Source organism: Carettochelys insculpta, chromosome 6, assembly GCF_033958435.1.
Source record: "Carettochelys insculpta isolate YL-2023 chromosome 6, ASM3395843v1, whole genome shotgun sequence".
Taxonomy (NCBI): Eukaryota; Metazoa; Chordata; order Testudines; family Carettochelyidae; genus Carettochelys; species Carettochelys insculpta.
The window spans coordinates 13,422,747-13,447,708 of record NC_134142.1 but is presented as its reverse complement, the minus strand read 5'-3'; the positions used below and the strand labels follow the sequence as shown (position 1 = coordinate 13,447,708).

The 24,962-nt window shown below is 44.0% G+C and overlaps 1 protein-coding gene across 1 annotated transcript in view; it reads left to right on the top strand.

Moving 5' to 3' along the window:
- The window catches only part of CCDC175 (coiled-coil domain containing 175), a 46,657-nt gene that overhangs the window by 18,313 nt on the left and 3,382 nt on the right, over positions 1-24,962 (top strand). Inside the window, exons 6-19 of the mRNA XM_074998666.1 lie at positions 1,832-1,954; positions 6,740-6,849; positions 8,853-8,934; positions 11,822-11,958; positions 14,630-14,740; positions 14,880-14,951; positions 16,743-16,878; positions 17,199-17,330; positions 19,930-20,068; positions 20,706-20,785; positions 21,845-21,997; positions 22,994-23,096; positions 23,244-23,287; positions 24,298-24,457. Of these exons, the coding sequence (XP_074854767.1) occupies positions 1,832-1,954; positions 6,740-6,849; positions 8,853-8,934; positions 11,822-11,958; positions 14,630-14,740; positions 14,880-14,951; positions 16,743-16,878; positions 17,199-17,330; positions 19,930-20,068; positions 20,706-20,785; positions 21,845-21,997; positions 22,994-23,096; positions 23,244-23,287; positions 24,298-24,457 (1,582 nt within the window). The remainder of the gene's footprint in view (positions 1-1,831; positions 1,955-6,739; positions 6,850-8,852; positions 8,935-11,821; positions 11,959-14,629; positions 14,741-14,879; positions 14,952-16,742; positions 16,879-17,198; positions 17,331-19,929; positions 20,069-20,705; positions 20,786-21,844; positions 21,998-22,993; positions 23,097-23,243; positions 23,288-24,297; positions 24,458-24,962) is intronic.

Below are 24,962 nucleotides of genomic sequence, written 5' to 3'. Positions count from 1 at the left end.
TACCCAGCAAAAGAGATCCCGGATGAGCCCCCACTTATGTAACCCTTCTGTTAACGCCAGATGCTTGCCAGAAGGGCTGGGTTCAACTATTGTGGGGTTTTCCCATCAAGGATACAACCAACCGGCTCGGGCCCCCACCCAGTAGCCTGGGACAATTTCACCCCCGTGCTGGGTGCCTGTAAGGCGGTTCTCCCCCGCCTTGCAATCACAGAGTCTGAGATAGAAATGGCTTGTTTAATGACTGTAACCTACCCCAAGGTTACAGCGACAGATGCAGTATATCTCAGCAAAGAAGAGACAAAACCCCCTTTTACCCAGATACCATCCCCATATGCAGTAGAACCCAGTCTCTTGCTGGGGCTCTTGGCCCTTTTCCACACACACACACACACACACACACAGTTACAGGGTGTACCTTCTGCGGTGCAGTCCCAAACCCAAAGCCCACAGATACATCACCAGGGCAATACTAGCTGTCCACTTGTCTGTAGCCTCCCCTTGCTGTCACCAGCCGTCGGCCAGTCGCCGTCCTCCGCCGCTGCTCCTACCGGCCGCCCGCCAGTCTGCCACCACTCCTACCGGCCACCCACCAGTCTGCCGCTGCTGCTCCTACCGGCCGCCCGCTGTTGTCCGCCGGTCACCGTCATCCGCTGCTGCTCCTACCAGCCGCCCGCCAGACTTGCTGTCATCCACCAATCCTAACCCCACTGCTTGGGACCACCCTAAGGCAGAACCCAGTGATTTCAGCTCTGGGTGGCCTCAGCTACCACTCTGTGATTTCAGCTCTTGGTATGCCTAGTGCAGGGCTTCACAAACACCCTAGTATCCAGTTCTATCTTTCAACAGGTGGGGAGGGTTAGTCAAGCCAGGCTTATACCTATATAGCTAAGGCACTCAACAAGCTGGCTCAACCAGTACCCCTCCCCTTCATTCCACAATGCTTTAAACCAGGGAGCCCTGTGTAATCAATGTCTTACACAGCTAAGGCGACTGCCCTGTCCCCCACAACAACCCAGAGCATTGGTGAGATCTCACAACTCCCGCATTAAGTGTCAGCTTAAATTGTGATTTTTACAACTACATGTTTACAATAGACCAAATCTCATGGCTTACTTGCTACCCATTAGGCTTTGCCTGAAAAGGTATCACACATGCGCACCTTTGCATTCTCATGCAAATGATCACTGGGACACATTCCTCCCAGCCTTCAGCAGCATTGCGTTCCTTCTGCCACATTCCTTACAATAGTATGTAACATTAAGCATGTATGTAAGTCTTTGCAAAGTCAGAACCTAAATTAATAGTGTGATTTAATGAATTATTAATGGAATTTTCCTGCAGGGTTTTGGCATACAAATATAAAGGGTGTCCCTGGAGAAAGTTATTTTTTCTCAAAAACAGGTTGAACCTCTCTCATCCAGCATCCTTCGGACCTGACACGTGCCAAATGAGAATTTGCCGGACAACAGGAAGTCAATATTGTCTAGCACATTACCAATACTACCACTGCTTACTGAGCTCTTAAAAGATGTTAGGGGTAAATTAGAGCTAAATAACAGCACAGAACACTGAGAGCCAGGACTGGTGGCTGTAAACAAACTTTATGGGACTATGGGAAACTTGGCCACACCCATGATAAATGGATATCTGGGTAAATAAATCATGCCAGACTACAGACATTGCCAGATGAGAGAGTGCCAGATTAGAGAGATTCAGCCTATATAAATTTCCCATTAGTGTAACACTTTTATTGAACAGCTTCAGAGACTGCACTTTCTTGTTTACTTAAGCAATTTGTAGTAGCTCATTAAATTAGTATTTTTAAATGTAGAATGAAGACATGAAAACAAAACTTGATCTTCAGAAGGCAAAAACATCAGGAAAAAAGGATGAATTTGAAAAATTATCTGCAAAGCTATTAGATGTCCAACGTGAGATAGCTCAAAATAAGGCGGTAAGGAGAAAATTATTAGTTTCTCGCAATAGAGTTCTTAATTCAATGCAAATTTTTACAGTAAAGAACAGCAACTTTTAATTTAATAGTGGGGCCAATTGGAGGGAGTTGGAAGGACTGGAGGAACCAACTTCTATGAAGAGAGAATGAATAAGCTAAAGTCTTGTATACATGAGGAAATTAAGCAGCACTATTGACCAGTAATTATTCTGTAACAAAGTCACTTTTGTTCAGGAAGAGTGAGTCCACATGGGAGAATTATACCAGTGTTGCTCTAGCAAAATAATTGTTCTGCTGTAGCTATGGCTGTCACTTTTCCCTTGCATATGTGCAGTAGCTCAGCGAGATGATGACACAGGCCTCAGTCCTGTAACTGGCTCCATATGATGGCCCAGACAGAGCCATTTCCAGGATCAAGGCTAACAAGGAGAAATGACAATTTGTAAACACTTGATGGTTAAACATATAGGAAAAGAGGTAACTTAGTGTGGTCCAAGGTGGCATAACTAGTAGCAGTGGGAACAAATAGAAAGGAAAGCACTTAATTTGAACATCAGGAAAGGTATCCGGGCATATGAGACTATGGAATAATTAACCAGAGAACATAGCATAAGAACATAAGAACGACCATACTGGGTCAGACCAAAGGTCCATCTAGCCCGGTATCCTGTCTGCCAACAGTAGCTAATGCCAGGTGTCCCAGAGGAGGTGAACTGAAGACAATGATCAAGTGATTTGTCTCCTGCCATCCATCTCCCGCCTTCAAAAAAAAGTTAGTCACCCTACCTTACCCCTTGCAAATAGCCATCTATGGACCTAACCTCCAAATATTTATCGAGCTCTTTTTTAAACTCTGTTAGAGTCCTGGTCTTCACGGCATCCTCTGGCAAGGAGTTCCACAGGTTGACTGTGCGCTGTGCGAAGAAAAACTTTCTTTTATTAGTTTTAAACCCGCTACCCATTAATTTCATTTGGTGTCCTCTAGTTCTTATATTATGGCAACAAGTAAATAACTTTTCTGTATTCAGTTTCTCCACACCATTCATGATGTTATATACCTCTATCATATCACCCTTCAGTCTCCTTTTTTCTAGACTGAAAAGTCCCAGTCTCTCTAGCCTCTCCTCATATGGGACCCATTCCAAACCCTTAATCTTTTAGTTGCCCTTTTCTGAACCTTTTCTAATGCCAATATATCTTTTTTGAGGTGAGGAGACCACATCTGCAGGCAGTACTCAAGATGTGGGCATACCATAGTTTTACATAGAGGAAGTAAGATATTCTTCATCTTATTTTCTATCCCTTTTTTAATTATTCCTAACATCCTATTTGCTTTATTGACTGCCGCTGCACACTGCGTGGATGTTTTCAGAGAACTACCCACTATAATTCCGAGATCCCTTTCCTGACCTGTTGTAGCTAAATTTGCCCCCATCATATTGTATGTATAACTGGGGTTATTTTTCCCAATGTGCATTACCTTACACTTACCCACATTAAATTTCATCTGCCATTTTGCTGCCCAATCACTCTTTGCTGAGATCTTTTTGAAGTTCTTCACAGTCTGCTTTGGTTTTGACTATCCTGAACAGTTCGGTGTCAGCTGCAAACTTTGCCACCTCACTGCTTACCCCTTTCTCTAGATCATTGATGAATAAGTTGAACAAGATTGGTCCCATGACTGACCCTTGGGGAACACCACTTCTATTGTGAAAATTTACCATTTATTCCTACCCTTTGTTTTCTGTCTTTTAACCAGTGCCCAATCCATGAAAGGATCTTTCCTCCTATCCCACGACCACCTAATTTACATAGGAGCCTTTGGTGAGGGACCATGTCAAAGGCTTTCTGGAAATCTAAGTATACTATGTCTACTGGATCCCCCCGTCCGCATGCTTGTTAACTCCTTCAAAGAACTCTAATAGATTAGCAAGATACGACTTCCCTTTACAGAAACCATGTTGACTTTTGCTCAACAAATCATGTTCTTCTACGTGTCTGACAATTTTACTCTTTACTATTGTTTCTACTAATTTGCCCGGTACTGACATTAGACTTACTGGTCTATAATTGCTAGGGTCTCCTTTAGAGCCCTTTTCAAATATTGGTGTTATATTAGCTGTCTTCCAATCATTGGGTATCAAAGCTGATTTAAAGTATAGGTTACAAACCACCGTTAATTGTTCTGCAATTTCACATTTGAGTTCTTTTAGAACCCTTGGGTGAATACCATCTGGTCCAGGAGACTTGTGACTGTTTAGCTTATCAATTAGGTCCAAAACCTCCTCTAATGACACTTCAGTCTGGGACAGTTCCTCAGATTTGTCACCTATAAAGGATGGCTGAGATTTGCGAATCTCTCTAACATCCTCAGCCATGAAGACTGAAGCAAAGAAATCATTTAGTTTTTCCGCAATGGCATTATCTTCCTTGATTGCTCCTTTTATGTCTCTATCATCCAGGGACCCCACTGCTTTCTTAGCAGGCTTCCTGCTTCTAATGTACTTAAAAAACATTTTACTATTGTTTTTTGAATTTATGGCTAACTGCCAAATTAAATGTAAAAATGTAATAAGAAAAGCCAAAAAAGATTTTGAGGAACAGTGTTTATCTTCCTTTCTATTTTGATCACTAGGATTTGACTTCCACTTTTTAAAATATGCCTTTTTATCTCTCACTGCCAGAAGTGACAGAAGCCTTATCTGTACAGGTCTCTCAGAAGTAAGCTGGGGAAAATAATGCAGCTCCTATCGATGCATACATAAAAACAATATGGGGCATCTCAACATCTGAAAAGCCAGAGCTAATGGGATGAGAAGGGTAATCAGTAGAGTCCTACCAAATTCACTATCCGTTATGTTCAATTTCATGGCCATAGGATTTGAAAATTGGTCAATTCATACTTTCAGAGGTTTAAGTCTGAATTTTGCAGTGTTGTAACTGGCCCAAAAGGGGATTGCGGGGAAGTGTCACAGACTTCTTGTAGAGGGATCATGGGATTGCTACCCTCACTTTTCCGCTGCCTTCAGAACTGGAGCTGACCCACCACAGGAGGTTTTCAGAGGTGGAAGTGGGTCTGATTTCTCCCAGTCCCCACCCCCACGAGCAGCTGTGCAGGGGATGGACAAGCCCATAGCACAGGGAAGATCAGTTCCAACTCCACAAGTCTCCTCCAGCTGTAAGAACCTCTGTGGTTGCTCCCCAATCTCAGAGCATCCTGCAGCATGGGAAGGCACCTGGAGGTGGCTCTGGTCTCCTCCCTTCTTCCCCTGCAATTGTGCAGAGGATAGATCCTAACCCTAACCCCAGCCCAGCCAGACTATGAGCCTCCCCTGCCCATCATGTACCAGGTTTGTTGGGGCACCCACAGGGAAAAGGGAACATTGGATTTCAGGAGGAAGGGCTTATGTTACAGACCATAATGTACTTTTCACAGCTGTGAAATTAGTTAGCCTTAGTCGTCAGGCTGTCTATGCCTTCCACATAATAGTGGCTATAGTTTTTACTCCATCTAGACCAATCAATGTCTTCTGCAGTCCTCTTACCCTCTGTTTGCACTGCTGAGGCAACCTGAGTTATTTACACTTTAGTTAATTCCTCCTGAGTGAGACTTGCCTACACTTAACATTTAGGTTAATGTAATTACAATGTGCAGGGGTGTGAAAAATCCACTGCCCGGGCTGCTCTACCTGTGCCAACCTATCTGACAGTGTAGGTGCAGCTGGGAAAGCTTCCATCAGGCCTCATCTATGCTATACAGTTAGTTAGTTGTAAATTGCTTTGTGTCAACCTATATGTGGAAGAGTCTTCACTTAACTTTGGCTCCTGCCAATGTCAGGACCTCTGTGTGCTGATTTAATAACACCATTTCCTCCCCCAGTAATTCAGAATCATGGTCAATGTAATCAGATCAATACAGTGTCAGTGTAGACAATGGGTTGCTTGCATCAACCATCTCTTGCTTTCAGGAACCACCCGCGTGATGCCCCACGCTGGCAGTGCAATTGATTTTAGTGCTCTTGGTGAGGATTATGCACGTTGACCAATGGAGGCAAGTGTGCAGGGACACATCAGTGATTTAATAACAGCCAATATAAGTTAGGTTGACCTTATTTTGTAGTGTATACATGGCCTTAGCTACTGTCGCTTGTTTCCACAATGACAGAAAAACAGCCAATGTTGTAGACTGCGAGTAACCTGTGGGGTTGTGCTAGCACTGCTGTAGGGTCCTTATAAGGTAAACATGGTGAAAAAACACTTGAGCATCACAGAGCAATTGGATTAGCAGCTGATGAGTTGGCCCAAATCTCCTGATGGGTCTGCCCATACTTTCTGATGGACCTGCCCATACCCCCAATGGATCTGCCAACTTGAGTTAAAAGCAATACTGCACTTGAGTTAAAGCTTTTGTATACAGATGGGAGCTGAATTAGGGGCAAAGCCCAGATTAACTCTGCAGTGAAGACAAATTAGAGGATAGAGTTTATAGCACGAGGATCTTTAAATCTCTTCTGGTTACCACTGTGACTTGGTTTATTAACATTGTTAATGATAAAGTAGAGTAAGTAGAGCACAGCACTGGCTTGACTAGTACCTTAAATATATTTTTGTTTTATGTTGGCTTAAGGTTTTGTTTGTGACATTTCAGAATAAATATTAACAAGTTACAAAAATCATATGCGAAATTACATGGTCTTTAAAAAGAAAAGTGGCAGCAAATGAATTATGTGAGTACTGTTTCTAGAAATACCTTGTCTCAGTACTAACTAATTTTATTTTGGATAGACTATTTTTAATGGGAACGTTCAGATAACACAACTGAAAGAAACAAATGAACAACGGATAATGGAATTAGAACTTAAAATGACGGAGAAGCTGGGACTCTGCAAAAGGAAGTAAGTGATTTGATTCTTTGTCCTCTTAATTAAACTTGTATCAGCATTTAATATTTCTGTAGCCTTTAAGGAGTTAATAAGAATGTTTGCTCTCAAGCTACCAGATGCAATAAATTACATGAATAATTAAATAATAAAACTAACTTCAAATCAACTACTATAAATTTAGCATCTAATCCATGCATTGGCTGCACAGTCTAGTGCTATTCCCAGGAATCAAACTAGCTCTCTTTCTATACTATTGCAGATCACTTGTCCATCTGTCTGTCAGTGTGATTGTTTATACAGACACGGAATGACTGACTTGATTCAAAATAACAATATCTTGGGGCGCAGGCCAGTGCTCATTGAAGTTAGTGGGATTTTTTCCATTAACTTCAGTAGGCACGCGCACACAAAGTAACTCAGATGATATATTGGTGAACTTGAGGTAGCTGCCGTGGAATAGTCACATACAGTGTACGTAGAGCCAGAACTGCGCGCAGCTGCTCTGTATGTGTGACTGGGGAGGGTACATCTCAGCACTGTCTTACCCTTCTGCACAGCTACACTTCCTGTACTCCCTCCACATGCTCCCAAAGGTGTAGGACATCCCAAAGGAGGCAGGGAGGAAGTTGAGCCATGGCTTCATTTAAATGGCACTACTGATTCACTATTGGGCTCCCGGATTACCCTGACTGAAGGGCTATACTGACACATACACAGTCTCAGTAATTACTCTGAGCTGCTTAGTGTTTTTGAAATTAAGTATTTTTCTAGCTGCTGGAAAATACAACCTGGGAATATTCTTCTCAAATCAGACTTCCTCTTGAAATCCAAGACCTTGCACTGTCCCCACCCCCTGCCCCATGGCCAATGCTTGATGTTTTGGAGGAAGGCAACAGTGCCTAGCCATGGGGAAAATATTAATTCTGGAAGCCCTGTGTGAATGAGCTTCTTGCCTTGAACTCTGAGATTTGACTACTCTTTTCCTGGGTTCCTTAACCAGGCCTGTTGTTAACAGTAATAAAACTGTCCCGCTCTTTTCAAAATCCAGCTGCAGCCCAGTAACCAAACATGACCATGCTCCATCAGTATTTATCCACATGCTTCACTTCATTGATCATAGACTTCAGTGAGACTAGTCATGGTAATACAGTGAAGCACACACATATAGGTTCACAGGCTCAGGGCCTATGTTATATGCTGCAGTGAATTCCACTGGCTGATATGACAAAAGTATTACCTTTGTATGACTTCCATTTTTTTTGTAGTCCCCTAAATGTGTGAGGTTCCTTATTTGCTCTGTATTTGCTTGCCAGTATCTTGAGTGCCACCTCATATTAGGTAAGGGGCATGCGCCTTAATCAGTTAAGTTAAACTGAAGGCCTGCCACAATATTCCTTCTTTCTCTGTGTTTGGCACAAATCCCAATGCTCTTGTGGGGGTTCTCAAGTGTCCATGTTTCTTTGTCATAAATTCACTAGTTTTTCTCCTCTCTTACTTCAGTTCTTTCCTCCGCTATCAGATTTCTTCCTTCTCACATGTTTCCTCTAGTTAGGGTCATGGGCTCCTTGCCTGACCATGGGTAATGCTGCATGAATTACAAGGAAAGAGAATAGCTGTCCTGCTTCCCCTGCCTCTCTAAAACATGCACTATGTCCATCAGAAGCAAGACTTGTTTTCAGTTTGTATTACACCCAAAGGCTGATACCATTGGGTATGTTGACCCTGCAGTAAAGGTGTGATCATGAGCATGTATTGTGGGCAAGAGAAGGCATTACCTTCCCAAAATTGCTTACACTCGCACAGCTGGGGAAGGCTGGGCCACAGTATAGCAGCTGGGTACCCTGGCTGCCTGCATGAGCTGGTGTCTGGTGTGTCTTGGCTTGGTTGAGAAAGAAGTGGGGCTTTGGGATGGAAGGGGTGGGGCCTCAGGTGGAAGGGGCAGGGTTAGGGCTTGTCTTCCATAGTTCTTTTTCGTATTCACACTTTAATACGTATGCAATGGCTTTGTTTCACAGAGATAGCCTCGATTCTGACCTCTTCCTCCTGCAATCAAAAATTCCCCAGGACAGAGAGAATCTAAATATTGAGATAACTAGAGTAAGAAGCAAAGGATTTTTTTACTACTTTACTGGGTTTTAAAAGATGGGAATAGATGTCACATATATGAGGCCTTGGTCATGAGTTTATGAAAATGCCTGAAAAATTACACCAGTATGGAAGTGTTTCTCTATTGTGGCCACCAAGGCTGCATGTGTGGCCAACACTGACTTTTCTTGAAGCCACAGCTCCCTGGGCAGCGATTGGCAGACAGGGGAGCGATCCAGTGGGTCCCCCACTCCCCTGGGCTCTGTTGCTCCTGAATGCACTGCCTTGGTGTTATCTGCTGGGGCAGCAAGTGGGCACTGTGCCCTTCCCCACTCTGGAGACAGCAGGGGCAAAATGCTGGAGGAACAGGCTGCTGGTGAATGCCCTAAGGATGTGAGATTCAGGCTGTGGGTTTCACATGTGGGGTGGCAGGATAGCTTCAGGGCTCCATCCCTACCCCCAACCATGGTGTTTCAGGCTGTGATACCCCACTGTCTTCCTCAGCCCCACAACTCCATCCCCCCTGGTCCCTACTGCCTACCCCAAACCTCTGTCCAGGGCTTAATTCATCCCGAGGTTTGCCAGGCTGAGTAAGTCTTCTGTGAAAAATGATACTTTTGTGCTTGTTACTGTCTCTTTTTACAAGAGCTACACTAGCTAGCAATAAATAAACGACAATGGTTTGGATGTGAACATGTGCATATTTGTTTGTTCATAAAGTTAATGGAGTATCATAGGAAAAAATGTGAGAGCAGTCACTGGCCAGAGAAGGTAGCCGCACTCTGAGACCACCAAAATTTTTATCCCAGGGACTCCTCTAAATAACCAACAGAAATGAACAATGGGCCTTTATTTATTGACTTATTTATTTATTTATAAATTCACATGATGGGATGTCAATTGTAATAGCATCTGTATATAAACAATTTTGGGTTATAGGACTGTCAATACAGAGGAAATCCAGTAGGCACAGATAAATGCAAAATAGATTGATTTGTTAATATATTTATAATTTGTTTAAGCAGCAAGGGTGAAAGTAATTTATGTTTCTCACAGATACTGTCCTGTCACACCCCAGCTCAGGGCAGTGGGTTACAGTGGGCGGGGCGGTGGGGGGCACTCAGGGCAGGGAGTGGAGATGTGGGGGTTGCAAATGTCAGGGTATGAGTTTGGGGGACCTTTCACCTCCTCGGCTGCCTGCTTCTTAGTAAGGCTGCCTGCAGGACAGCCCCAGGAGCTTGGATGGGAGCAGCTGAAGCTGAGCACCCCAGCTGCATGGCTTCTTGCCTGAGTGCTGCACCAACTTACACCTCTGATGAGCAGCATTATTTTATATGGTAGTTTCTATGCAGAAAGGGTCTGTCCTGAGCACAGCTACTGTTTGTCATGTTTTTATTAGTGATATTTGTGGATGCACACTTGGTTAATATTCTGCAATGGAACTTATTTCCAATCACATAATCACTTGGGCTCTGGGGCTGCAAGGGGGTGAGCCACCACACCTGCACAGAGCCTCATTGACTGCAGCTATTTGCAAAACTGGGACCTGAAGAGGCACAATCATTTGCTTGTTCAGGACTTAATTAGCAGAGCTGCAGCGGAGCTGACGATTGGGTGAAGCAATAACCCTCACCAACATATGTCCGAGGGTGTGAGATTTTCTTGGGGTGCCAAGACTGTAAGGCATTACCAACTGCTTCCAGTGAGAGGGCGTCTAAACTGTAATAACTGGGTGTCAGCTCCCTGATGCTACCAGCCACTCAAACATTCTCTGCTGGGCTTATGCCAGCCTTAACTTTGCCTTGCAGTTTAATGCTAGGTGCAACCTAATCACTGAGCTTCTCTGGAGTGTTTCCCAGTAGTATTTGGCTGCTGTCGTGGGACACCCACAGAAATTAGTGGGTGAGTGTTCACAGCTTGACTGGTACGACTCAATACGAGAGCCTTTATAACTTTCCTGTGCTGAAATATATTCCTGAGGGGGAAATTGTAAGTGTATTATCAAAGGTTAAGATTTAAGAGCTACTGTGTAAGGATGATAGAAACATAATGGTTACATTAATATATATATATATATATATATATATATATATATATAACATTCTTATAGTCTGAACTTAACTTTAACAGGCTGAACATCTGTCTGAAGGCAGCTTCACCTGTCCTGAGCTTTCTTCCAGTGCCACTAGAATCCAGCCTTCATGAATGCAAAAAAGGGCTATTCTTTTTGCATTCTCAGAGAAGGATAAAAAAGGTGTCCTTTTGCCTTCCCCTTAAAGGCCAAAGGCCATTGTTTTTCTCCCCAGAGCCAGGCTGACCCCAGGTTCTTTTCCTGGGATGCTGATTCCATGGTGTCTTTTCAGACTCCTGTTCAGTTTACAGGCATATTTGGCTTCCGGGCATTGGCTTATCATGCTTAACCTACATAGCCAACAGAGGGACAGGTGGATCAGCATCCTTTGTCTGACCCCAAACCCGTCTGTCTGCTCTACTTTGGACACAAATTTTGGGACACATACACAGCTCCTTGAATAGTATCTGTATGCGCATCTTGTAACTGTTATGAAGAACGGCATACTGTAAAATTTGCTAGTTGGTATTGAGGGTTTCTTAAGGCCACACGGAGGTCCATGAAGTATAAATTATTTTAAAGGTCTTTCAGATTTTCTAATGGGAGGTACCGGAGCAATATAAAGTATTATTGCTAGTATCAGTATTGTTAGTTTGTATCTGCAAAAACAACGAGAAGTCCTGTGGCACCTTATAGGCTCACGTGATAGAGCATGAGCTTTCGTGGGCAAAGACCCACTTCATCAAATGCAAAGTATTACTGCTATAACTATTAGATATATGGAATTAGAATGAATATTTAATTACTGTCTTTGGTCTTCATTTGCAGGCTAAGGAAGAGTTAAATACAGTTGAAGGCTTGAACAGAAAACTTAAACATGAAAATACATTTATAAATAGCCAATATCAGATATTACTGGCTGAAGAGGAACAGTTACATATGAAAAGGGATGAGGCAGCAGCAGAGTAGGTTTCAACTGTCAACTTCTTAATTCCAAGAATTACAAATACTGTAGAGTGGTTTTTAAACCAAGGCTGAGATAAAGTTGACAGGTGCAGAGGAGCACATGGTTTGGACAAAGATATCCTGTAGGTGAGGCTCTCTTAATAGAGATCCTATATCTTAGTAAGGATCAGAGGATGGAAAATGATAAAATGGGTCAGCAACTTTTCTGAGGCGGCACGCTGAGATTTGACCTTTTGACCTCCATGTGTGGTCCGAGTGCCAGTGATACTTTTAAAAGCCCCTAATAGTGCTACAGTACTTACAACAGCTGCATTAATAAATAAAGGAAGATGGGAGCTTTACCATTTAGCTGTGGCTGGTTAATTTCAGTGAGGGGAGAGCCCTGGCTTGGGGCGTGGAGCTGGCCTGTGCTGGGGGCAGGTGAGCTGAGGGGGCAGAACTGAGTTGCGCTGGGGAAGCAAGTAATGTCTGGGTCCCGTTGCCTGAGGAGAAGGAGGCTGGGCACAGGGTGGGGGCAAAGCATGGGTGGCAAAGGGGAGGGGCAGGGCCTGCCATGCAGGGGAGGTTGCCTTGGATCTCACCCCGAGTGCACTGGGGGAGGGGGTTGCCCCAGGCCTTAGCACCCTCTGGGGATAGCTCTGGTTCCCTGATATGCCTCACTCCCAAGGGTTTCATGCTGAGGAAGCTACAACAAGCCTATGCCAATGGGCGACCCCCATGACTTGTGCCCAAAGTGTTGGGTGGAGGCACTGTGTTGTTACTGAGTTGCCATAGTGTGCGATCTGACTGTTGTCATAGTAACTGAGTTACATCCTTAGGGGGTTAGCCAAGCCAGTTTTGGTTGGTTCTAGCTTGTAGAGTGGGATGGAAAAAGCAGTTTTCTGTATTCAAGTGATTTCTTCCGAAACTTGGGGATGCCAAACAATATAATATGCATCAGTGCGGTGCAAAATCTGCAGCTTTCCATCCTAGGATGAAGAGAAGGGGTGGGATGGAATGGATGACAGGAGAGGGATCACCAATGATTTCCTGTTCTGTTCACTCCCTCTGGGCACCTGGCATGGGGCTAGATGCACCTTTGGTCTGACCCAGCATGGCCATCCTTACATTCTTATGAGACTTCCATCTTAAACAGACCCTGCTGGAATCTGCTCCTCATCTCCACCTTGCCACCACCTGTCAGGAACCAGCACCAAGCATGACTTTATGGAGCACCCCAGTTTCAGTACATGATGGAGCTCTGAGGAAGGACTCTAGCCTAAAAGATCCTTGGTACTGGTGCTTACCAACACCACAGCCTATAGCAGTGTTTCCCAATTTTATTTGGCCATGGAACCCTTTTAAACACAAAAGAATTTTGCAGAACCCCATTCCCGGGATCTACCCCCTTCAGCCCCCAAACCCACGACCCCATCCCCAGGCTTAACCCTTCCCAGCCCCAAACTGGCCCCCGGGACTAACCCATCCGTGATACTGGCTGGGGAGCCTACGCTAGGGGGCACATGTGCCCAGCGGAAGGAAGGCTGGTGTGGAGGTGTTCCGCTGGTGGGGGTGAGATGAACCATGCCTACTGTAGGGGTGTGGCTGCTCGGGTAGTGAGGTAAGTGAGGGGCTCCCTGCAGCTTCCTGCCCTGCCACTGCTGAAATAATGGAACTAAATTCAGGTGGTTTAATGGCTGGATCCCTCCCACTGCCCTGCCAGCCATCAAACTAATTCAGTTCAGTTCTACTATTTCATCGGTGGCAGGGCTGGGACCTGCAGAGGAATTTCTTGTGGAACCCTTATTTTCACTTCCCGGAACCCCAGGGTTCCACAGAACTCCATTTGGGAAACACTGGGCTACAGAGACAGCCAGAACTGCTCACATTCACCAGTGCCACACAAGCAGCCCAGGCACTGACTGGCATTGTTCTCCTGTGCCGAAGACAGGACAGCAGTGTGTCCTGTGCAGGAGCGTTCAGTTCTCAGAGTGCTTGAGTCAGTGCTATTGACTTTGGTTCCCCTGAGGGGACTGTTGAGTCTGGCACGCAGCACCTCTCTGGACAGGCAGTGCTGCAGGGAGGAGTTAGAGCTCTCCTCCGTTCTGGATATTTTCATAGCTGCCTGAGGTCTGATTGCCATGATGGCACCTCCACCCCTGGCAGTCAGAGACAAGCCTCTGGTGCCACAATGCCCGGCACTGTCTAGAGACAAGCTGGGCATGATGCACCAGTTTCCCCCACCAGTCTGGCATTCCTCCGCACTGCTCCCAATTGCTGTTGTCAAGGAGAACATTGTAAAGGGCTAGACTGTAACAGGGTTCAAAAAAGAATTAGATAAACTCATGAAGGATAGGTCCTTCGATGGCACTTGGTCAAGATGGGCAGGGCTGCAAAACCTTTCTCTGGAGTAGTGTCCCTACCCTTTCTTTGTCAGAAGCTGAGAATGGGCAACGTGGATGGGTCACTTGAGGATTTCATGTTCTGTTCATTCCCTCTGAAGCATCTGAAATTGACCTCTGCCAGAAGACAGCATACTGAGCTAGATGGATCTTTGGTTTGATACAATATGGCCGTGCCTATGTCCTGATGTTTAGAGAATGCAATTTTATTTCTGAAGTTTCTCTCTTTGAACGGTAAAACCACTTCTTTGTATGACTAAGACGCTAACTGATTTCTCCCTTGTGGTAGACTTGACAGATTGTCCAGCTGGCTGGATGAAAGACTCGATGCTCTGTCAAAGCGTGTGGTGGAAGAGCAAAACTTGCAAGATGAAGTTGAGAAACTTGAAGACATCTTTCAGTACGTCATTCTCAATGCTCAGTGTATTAATGACGTCACGGCAGTTTAATCAGGGGACTGAAAATTGTTTATTCAAAGACTTGAAAATGAAGCGGTATAAAAAGTGAGCTTTGTTCTGAACCATTGCTACTTGTTGCAGAGCCACTAAGGAATCCTATGCAAGAGAACTGGAGAATCTGGAGCAATGTTTAAAGAGAGAACGTGAAATGAGGTAAAATTGCGAGTTACAGTCTTTGTATGGAACAAATCAACATGTTAATGATTTACAGCCACAGTGTTCAATACGCTCAGCGTAGTGTGGTGAAGTGCAGCTCAGGTGAAGTGCACCCCTCCGGCTGGCCCGTGCATCCATCCCATGGTGGGACAAGTGCATGGTGGCTGCGGCCGAGGCGGCACCTCCAGCCCCAGGGGGCTCCAGCCATGGAGCAGCTAGTGTGGGGCGGCTTCAGCTGCAGCACAGCTTCAGCCTCGGGCGGCTTACACGGTGGTGGCTCCAGTCCCAGGGAGCTCCAGACATAGCATGGCTTCAGCCCTGGTGGCTGACGCCAAGTGAATGATCTGCCTGGGAAGGAAGCTGTGGCAATCGAGTAAATTTCAGTTGGACACCACTGATCCACAGTGACTTTGTTTGTATGTATGTTTTCAAATAAGACCTGAAACCAAGGTCCTAACCACTCCAAGCTCTGATGATCCCTTTTGCTAGCTAAGGAATGATTCATCTCAACGTCACGGAAATTATATCTGGGGTAATTTTATTTTGTCTTCTAAATTTCCTGGCTGTCTCACTCAGATGACAAGTATCAGAAGGGTAGCTGAGTTAATCTGTATCCACAAAAACAATGAGAAGTCCTGTGGCCCCTTATAGAATAACTCTCCAATTGTTAGTCTATAAGGGGACATGAGACTTCTCACTTGGATGAAATATTCTTCACTTCATTTCCTGTCCTGTTGTTGTGTGGTGACAGCTGATAAACTTCACCAGGTAGGTGGCTGCCCACCAGGAAAGCACTAAATTGTTCAAGTCTGGTGATCAGCTGAAAATTGTAAAGCACTGGGGGATCCTTTCAGATGGAAACACACTGTTTACATGTGAGTTATTCCTGTTGTTTCCCAATTTAGGGCTGATCTTGCACACTTGAGATCAATGGGAATTTTGCCATTGGGAACAGGATCAGACCTTAAGTCTAGCAACAGAGAGGGAGCCGTGCTAGGCTATATACTATCAAAGCAAAAAAGCAGCCCAGTAGCACTTTAAAGACTAACAAAATAATTTATTAGGTGGTGAGCTCTCGTGGAACAGACCTACTTCTTCAGACCATAGCCGTACCAGAACAGACTGTTTATGGCTATGGTCTGAAGAGGCAGGTCTATTCCATGAAAGCTCACCACCTAATAAATTATTTTGTTAGTCTCTGAAGTGCTACTGGGCTGCTTTTTTGTTTTGATAGACCTTAAGTCTATGTGGTCTAAATTTCTGAAGTGCCAAGTGCCAACGGGGCTGACACCCACCACAGACCTGGGGTAAGGGGGGGGAGCGGGGCATACCAAAGGCAGAAGGAGTGTGGTTAAAGGCAGTCAGCCCTGGACTCCCTCATGCTCCCTCAGAGCCGTGTGTGGAGCAATGCAGCAGTGCTGCTGCAGCATTTCAAAGTGGCCCATCTCTTTAGCAGCTGCAGCAGCTACTTTGGCAGTGGCAGTGGCCAGATCTCTGGGACCCTCTGAAATGCCAGGCCCTGGGGCAACCGCTCCTTTGCCTCCCACAAGGATCCACAACTGCTAACATCAGTTTGGCTATGCAGAACGGTTATTCAGCCTTTTTGAAAATCATACCATCTGTCTGGTAGAAAATTAGGGCTCCAGCCATCGTGTTCTCTGGGACACTCCTAGAGAGGTCTGGGAAAGAGGATGATCTGTTTTTAGATGATTTTGCATCTCACACTGTCCTGGGGATCGTGTGTGTAACTCCAGGGGTTACATGTGTTTGTATACTTACCCTTACTAGAGCTGTGCTTCAGTGGAAACAATTGCACCTAGCAAAGAAGAAAGAATACTTGTGTATAACAGAGGAGAAATTTCTGAATGAAATGAATGCAAGACTTGAGACTGGGAAAAAACGACATGCTGAGCTAACTGCAGAGGTATGTTAAGCAGCTGGCTTTAATACAAAGCCTATTCACTGTGGTCCTCCGCCTTTCACACTTTTCTTGGCAAAGTAGTTAAACTTTCAGGGCCGATCCTCAGCTGGTGTAAAGTATGATTTTGAAGGTGCAGTGTCCCCTTACGCCTGCTGAGAATCTGGCCTCAACAGTTCATTACTAAAGCAGCTGTGATCACAACACTGCGTTTCAAATGACAGCTCTGCTCATTTCACTGAGCCTGATTATCCTTTAATATTGCATGTGAGCCAGTGTATACTGCAGAAATGATTCTCCCTCTTAATTTTGTTTTCGGCAACCAGAATGAGTATTTCCAAAAGGAAATTTTGCAGGCTGAAGAACAGATCAAACACCTTTGTGAAAATATAAATAAAAGGAAATCAGAATGTGAAAAGTATGAAAATACCTTGACAGAAAACATACAACGGCTTGAGGTAAGTGTCATTTTTAAAACACTCTTGAAAGGTGTTGCTTAACTGGGGAGACCTTCTCTGCTGCTGTACATTGGCACCACTCTGATTAATTCAATAGTGCTACAGCAACTGACACCAGCAAATAATTTGGCCCATGATTCCTAACAGTTTTGGGACGAGTGGTTAGTACCGTAGTAGCTTCAGAATCAGGCTGATCAGCCATCAACGGACTCACAAATAGGAGAGTGACATGAAGATATCCTACTTGTAATCGAGTGACTGCCGAGAGAACTCCTAGAACAAGAGAGTTTGGTTGGGGCCAGGGCTGGTCCTCATTAATTGGTGGCCCCAGGCAAATGGGGGCCGCTGGGTATGGGGGGCACAGTGGGTGCACCCTCCTGAGTGCTGTGCCCTTCCACTGGGCCCTGCTGCACCCCTGGGCACATGCAGCATGGCCTGGCCACCAGGCCTCTCAGCTGTGGCCCTGCCCCTCTCCAACCCTCACGCAGCAAGCACCAGCTGACTCCGGCTCCACATAGGCCAATCCATTTTGGTGGCCCCTTGAAATTGGTGGCCCTGGGTGACAGCCCAGCTTACCCATCCCTAGGAGCAGCTCTGGTTGGAGTTTTAGTTTTGTTGAGCAGTTGCGACCTGATACAAAGCCCGCTGATTTCTCTCAGGCTCCTAGCACTTATTAGCAGTACATAAAGTCTTCCTTTGCAACTGGTGCAAGGCTTTGTGTGCGCTGCAAGTAAGAGCAAAGCAGTGGTGGTCTATGTAGGGTGCGTTCTGGCAGTATCTTGATTGCTAGACGCCAAAGGCGTCTGATTGTTCATTGGTTTAAACTGCCTTTATCACACTAGTTCTCTGAACTGCTAGGTGAGAACTAAACGGGAAATAAAACAAACCTGTTTTCTACTTGCTAGTCTTCCAGACAAACCAACATGAAAGGCATCAAGTCTGAGTTCTGTGGCTGATATGTCAACTAGCAAAGGAAGTTGACTGAATAATTCATACTGCTACTAAATCATGGCATGGGACTGCCATCCACATCGTCTGTGTCCCTCTCCAGACGTGTGTGCTCGGAGCTATTGAACTGAATTCTCTGCAGAGAATGTACCTGGAAAAATGTCAAATATCTGCAATAAAAATGAAAATATATAGGACCAAATTCTTTCATGATTTGCAATCCCACTAAGTTTGCAACAATTGCTTGGCATTTGTCAGCATGAAATTTGTCCCCCGATATGTAAACAAACAGCACAGGCTTTATGACAATATTAATCTCACTGCTGACATGTTGGGCCAAATTGTGCTCTGTGTTACAGAGCTGTAAATCCATGGAAACCAGTGGTGTGTTGTGAGGCGTAATGCAGGGCAGTTTGGTCCTAGGTGTGCGAATCCTCTGAGTGCTTTCTATAGCACCCAGCAGCCCTCCTTCAAAGCAAAAGGAGGACAACATAAAACTCTGAATGAAGCTTCCAGACTTTTCCCATCTGATGTATATAGTGTTTCCTCTGCCTTTAGGTAGCCTTTCATGGTTGGAGGATTCTCAAGCATCAGTCTGAAGCAGAATATGTGATACTGACAGACCTGGGCTGCTGGCCCTAGAGATAGAACCTGTAAGCATAGAGTCTAAAGCCCTGCCCTCTACCACATGAGCCAAAGGCCAGCTGACTCTCAGCTAAGGCTGCAGAGCAGAGACTCCACTCACCCCAGATGAGGTCTCTGCATCTGGGTACTACAGACAAATCAGACACCATAATGTATGAAATATCCCAAGCTGCTTCTCCCTTTCTTTCAGTTCCTGGGTGTGTATGGATCTAAAATACGTACACATTGGCTCTCTCCTTATGTGAACTTTTTCTGGCAGCTGTGCTCTTCAAAAACAGGTGGAATGTATGATCAATGGTCTTTAGCACCTATTCTCAGGTCTTTAATAGAGTTCTGTGATTGGAACATATGAGGACTGCCCTTTGCAAGTAGACAAGACTGAATCAAGTCAAAGATAGTGATAAACCCTTTGGATTAGAAAAATAATTGTTTACTATTTCTCCTCCCATAGTTCTTTAGGTTTTTTCTCTTCTTTAATTGTCTCTTTCTTCCTGCGTCTTCACTTTTTATTATTGTTGCAGCAGCTTTTGCCTCTTTGCAGGGCTTCAAATGTTTCATGCCTTCTCCAGTTGTGTACTCTTCAGTCATTTCAATCACACTTGCCACAGTCTCTGCTGGCTTATTTATCTTATTACTGTCCTATGTGTCTGCAATGCAGTATGAACACCCATGTCTCTACCTCCTAGCTCTCACATTACAGAGCTCTGCGTATCCCGAGTACCAAATGCATTCCTTGTCAATACGAGTATTGCCAGTACACTCAGCTGAATTCACAGCTTCTATTTCACAGCCGGAGATTTGTGGTGCGTAATGTCAAAATAATTACTTAGGCTGTCACCTCATTCTGGAAATTCAAATTGTCTTCATTTTTTTCACTTCTAAATCAGTGTCTCTTAGCTCTGTTGTTTCCAATTCATCTATTCCTTTTTGTGTTCCTCTGCTTCTGTGATTATGCACCCCAAGCCCACGGTAATGGATCATTCATTAAAATTTATTTTCACTAAAGGATGATGTCAAAAGGATGACTGAAGATATATATCAAAAGGAACAGCAGCTAATGCTGAGTCTCCCTCTCGTAGAAGAAAGACAGAAAGAGTTAGAAGAGAAGCATGAAAAATATGAAGACTTGAAAAAAATCGTCTCTGGTAAGTATTAAGTAACTCCCATACACTTTGAAACTTTCTGCTTCTGTTGTTGATACCGGGAACCTCACAGCTAACGAACCACAGGGTCATTAGAAGAGCAATGCCTGAAAAATTCAAATTCATTTGAGATAGCTTTGTAGAGATCCAAGATTAATATAGATTCTGAAGATAGGGGGATAGGAAGTGACACATCTATCTTTATCCTAAACCTCTTTACTTACTTTGTTTATTATGGTGAGTGTGACAGTGTGATATATTTTTTTGTATTGGGGAGGGGATTAAAAATTATATATAGACTAAATAAATAGTGAGAAGTCTGACTGTGTCAGAGCTGAACAGTGACAGAGAGGTAGCTGTGTTAGTCTGTATTCTAACAAAACAAAACCTCAGTCATGTAGCACTTTAAAGATTAACAAAATAATTTAATAGGTGATGAGCTTTTGTGGGACAGACCCTGTCTACCATAGTTCAGATGAACTGTAAAATACAGTGAAGATTTCACACACCAACTGGGTTCTGACATCTGGACACTACTGAAACATAAATAATGAATAATAACACCCCTTAACAATTGATCAATTGTTGACGGAACGTCTAGTTCCATTATCTAATAAAACCCCCTTTTTCTCATTTGTAGAACTAAAAGATGAGGAGACAAGACTGATAAAATCCATTGATCAGTCAATCAAGGTGACTGGTAAACTGAAGAAGATCATGGTAATGCTTCAGAACTTGCTTAACATTATTCATGAAGTTTCCTATATCAGTTTTCTTCTCTATTCTTGGGCTTTTTAGTAATCTCCATTCATCCTTCTAATACCATCTTTCTGTAGCTGCTGTGCAACCTGTCATGCACACAGATTCTGGGCTGGAAGATGCTTGCATAGCTCAATTCAGACCCCCGAGAGGCACTCACATTTGTCATGCAAAATACTGACTTTGATCTTGTAACCCTGTCTCGTGAGCTGTCCCAATAGAATTAAAAGGTCTTCTTCAGTGAGCTGCAATATGGGGCCCCATGTGAGCTCTGTCCCTGTACAGAAGGTGACCACTACTTGTGCAAGAGCCTTTGCTGCGTCTTGGTAAAATATTCCTGTATCTTTGTCTCATGATCTCTCCAGCTCCTTGCACATCTTGACTATATCACCACGTAACGGCACAAGGAGAGACATTCAAAGACACAGGTACTTTGTGTGAAAGACACAGTACTGCAAAAAGGTGTACGAGTCATATACAAAACTTCAAGCTTCATGCCTGGATGGCCTGCTACTGCAAGGATGGAGCTCCATGCCTACTGGCCCACAAAAGCCCCATAGGCACAGATGCTAGTCATTATTCCAGAAGGAAGTACTCCTTCTCCAAGCATACTTAAATAGGCAATAGCTTACCTAGAAAGTATGTTCAAAACATCTGTGCACCATTCAAAACTTCATCAATAAAAATATGTTATATGTGTGTCACTAAGCTCATCAGTGATTTAAAGAGACAGGAAGTGAGGGTCAATGGTTAGCATATGGGATGGAGTCAGGTGATCTGGGTTCTGTTCCCAGCTGTGCCCCTGGTATGTTGCCCTGGAACAATTCCACTTCACCCTGCTGTGCTTTTTCCTAATATGTACAACGGAGATAACATGATTCATTTTGTCAAGCACTTTCAGCGAAAGGTGCCACCTGTCCGCAAGGTGCTGCTACTGACTGATTAGATTACAACAGTTATAGTCCAAACACAAGATCAAGTACAGTGAAGGAAAATAATGAAGGGTTTATTTATTAACAGGCTGAACTGAAGAAAGAATTAAGAACAAAGCGTGACTTGGCATTTGACCAGCTAAGTGATCATACAGAAGTGCTCAAGTTGCTAGAGAGGGACATCTATGAGGTCGACAGGAAGCTTGACATTGTGAACACAGAAAACTGCAGACTGAAATTAGTAAGTAGACTGCTGTTCACTGCATAGCTTGTCAGCTGCAGGTCTCTCTTCAACTTTCCTTGTGCAGGGAAAAATGGAACTGGAGCATAATGAAGCAAAATAAACTCTACAAATGCTCCAGCACACGAAATAGGAGCAAAATTGTGTCTTCCAATGCACCTGTAGGGCTCTTGGTATCTTCATTGGAGATACATGTGAACATTTAACTGTGGGATTTGTCCCTCTGGCATTTTTTTCTGGGATCTTTCACGGTTGAATATAAAAACCATTCTGGTGCACACAGTCCAGAGTATAGGGAAAGGTTTCCCTGCTAGCCGTGAGAGGCTGGGTGAAACCTGAGGCATAGAAGAAGCCTGTGCTGTTTGTTATCACAGCAAGTGGGAGTTCCACACTCCTCCCTGTTGACTTACACACCAATTTACCTCAGACTTTAATTCTGGACCAGTGTTTCTGACTGGAGGCCTGGGTGCCAGAAAACCCAAACCTACTGATATCAAATTATTTCAAACTGAAACTAGGTGGTGGGCTGTCCCCCTTCAGAATGATGCACTTTTGTAATCAGAGGTGAGAAACACAGGGTTCCTTGTGGTTACTGCCCAGAGAGAGAAGAAAATCAGGTTCAACTCCAAAACCAAGAGATACTAGTTTGGAACCTACTTTTGTATTTCACTGTTGCCTTGGGACAGTTTGATATAGTAAAGAGACATAGGAAAACTGAACTGAAAATGACAAGTGAGTTCTAGGACCTTAGCTACATTGATGGGACGTTTTACAGCTGAGAATCTGGTCCTGAGATTTTACTTATTTTGGTTATCGTCAATGTCGTTGTTCAAGAAACTAAAATGGATACCTGATGTTGAGGAAAAGTGTAACAATGGAACGTTTTCTCCCAGGGAATACACCACACTCTATGTGTAGGTCACAAGAATTGCTAGAGCTCAGGAAGGAAAGAAACAAAGAGAAACATTTACCTAGCTGCAATGATTTTCTCCACAGTGTAATGCACAGATGAAAGCGGACATTTTGACAATGAGCGATGAAGCCAAAAACCACAAAACAACAACAGTAAAAATTCTGAGTGATCTGACAGTCCTTCAGCGTGAGTAACGTGTCATCAAAGGAAATGTTCAGCTATTTAAAAACAAAACTTACCATATTTTCAATATTTCAAAAGGAAGCCTGTTTTAGTCTGAGTATGTGTCTCTAACAGTCTGCTAACATTTTAAAATGGCTGAATTTATTTTAGAGCTTCTTCTGAAAGGATGGGCAGAAGACAGCTGCATTCAAAAGGTGGGTTTCAACATTGTTTGACAAAGTATTTTTCAGCTTTGGAAATAATCTGGTTTACCACATGTAATGCTTGCAGACCTGGGCTGTCAAGGGAAGGAAATGAACCTGTGATCTGAGGGGCTAAAGCCCTGTACTCTACCACATGAGCTAAAGGCCAGCTGACTCTCAGCTAAGGCTGTAGAGCAGAGATTTCACTCTCCCTAGTATGTGGTCTCAGTACCTCTGGAGTTACTCCTGCAAACAGCATACTAGATGATTTGGTACTATAAATACTCTGTGGGCTTGTCTCCACTAGCCCCCCTCCTTTGAAGGGTGCATTTAAATGAGCCCAAGCGGTGAGCAGCAATGAGGTGCTGTGCTGCATATGCAGCACCTCATTAGCTTAATTCTCGCCACGTGAACTTCGAAGTTGCTCACTTTGAAGCTCTGGCAAGCAGGGTAGCTGCAGGCACTTCCAAGTACCCCCACAACTTCGATGTGCCTGCAGTACACGGCATGCCGGCGCTTTGCAGTTAGCAACTTTGAAGTTCGTGTGGCAAGAATTATGCTGCCTACGCCATTGCTTGGGCTCGTTTACATGCCCCCTTCGAAGGAGGGGCCAGTGTACACAAGCTCTATGATTATTTCTGTAGTTAAAAATTACCTATTCTGCCACAAGGTAAAGTACAGAATATTATACATTTTCTAACTCTGGATAAAAATAATGATGGTAAATTTCTTTGCGCTGGGTTGGTTCTGATTCCATTTGCCTCATCCTAGGTTCAACCATACTTAAAGGTTTTTATCTTTCTTGAAATGTCTTTAAAAACTGAACCAGCCATGAACAGCTCATCAAAAATCTGCACAAGGCCTGGCTCTGGCTTTGAAGAATGGGTACATCAACCCAGCAGAGCCACATGATTGGTGTTGGCACAGTTTATGAAGATGGGACATGCAAAGCAAAAGAGAACCAATGTTTTGTGATTTCTTTCTTTACAAGAAAATTATTTTTCCACTTTGTCTCATTATAGGAATTTTTGGCAAATGAGAAGGAAATCCTGACTGCATTAGAAGAGCTTGTGCAGAAGCTTCGGCACAGAGAGACAAAGATTGCCTGTATTAATAACAGACTGAAAAATAACTTTGATGGACTGGATGCTTTGTTAGAAAGTAAATCCAGCATGGAACCAAGTAAGAGACATTGATACTTTTCTTTTGTATTGTGATGGCACTGTGGTGAATTTGTTCATTAGGAATAAACAGTGATGACACCTCCAAAATAACCTCTGTGTGATCCTCAGCTGGTGGAAAGTGAGGCAGCTCCACAGAGCTACACCATTTTGCACCAGTGAGGACCTGGACTTACATTCACAGTGGAAAAGCTATTGTGTTCCTTTGGAAAAGTATGCACATACATGCTATGCATTCGTAGGAAACACATCATGACACAATCTGATGGTTTACTTTCCTGTTCCTAAATGTGCAAATATTTGAGCTTCCCTGTTCTCTTCAGAACTATACTTTAGCTTTTCCACTGCAGACATATGACAACTAACACATCAGAACTCTTGCCTGGCCTACTGCCGTACATTTAGCGCTATTTAGCAAGTTTAATAGAGTGTTAGGGTGCCTTGTATGGGCAACATCTATTGTTTATTTTTTAAATAAATACTACTACACTGGGGCTGAGTATGAG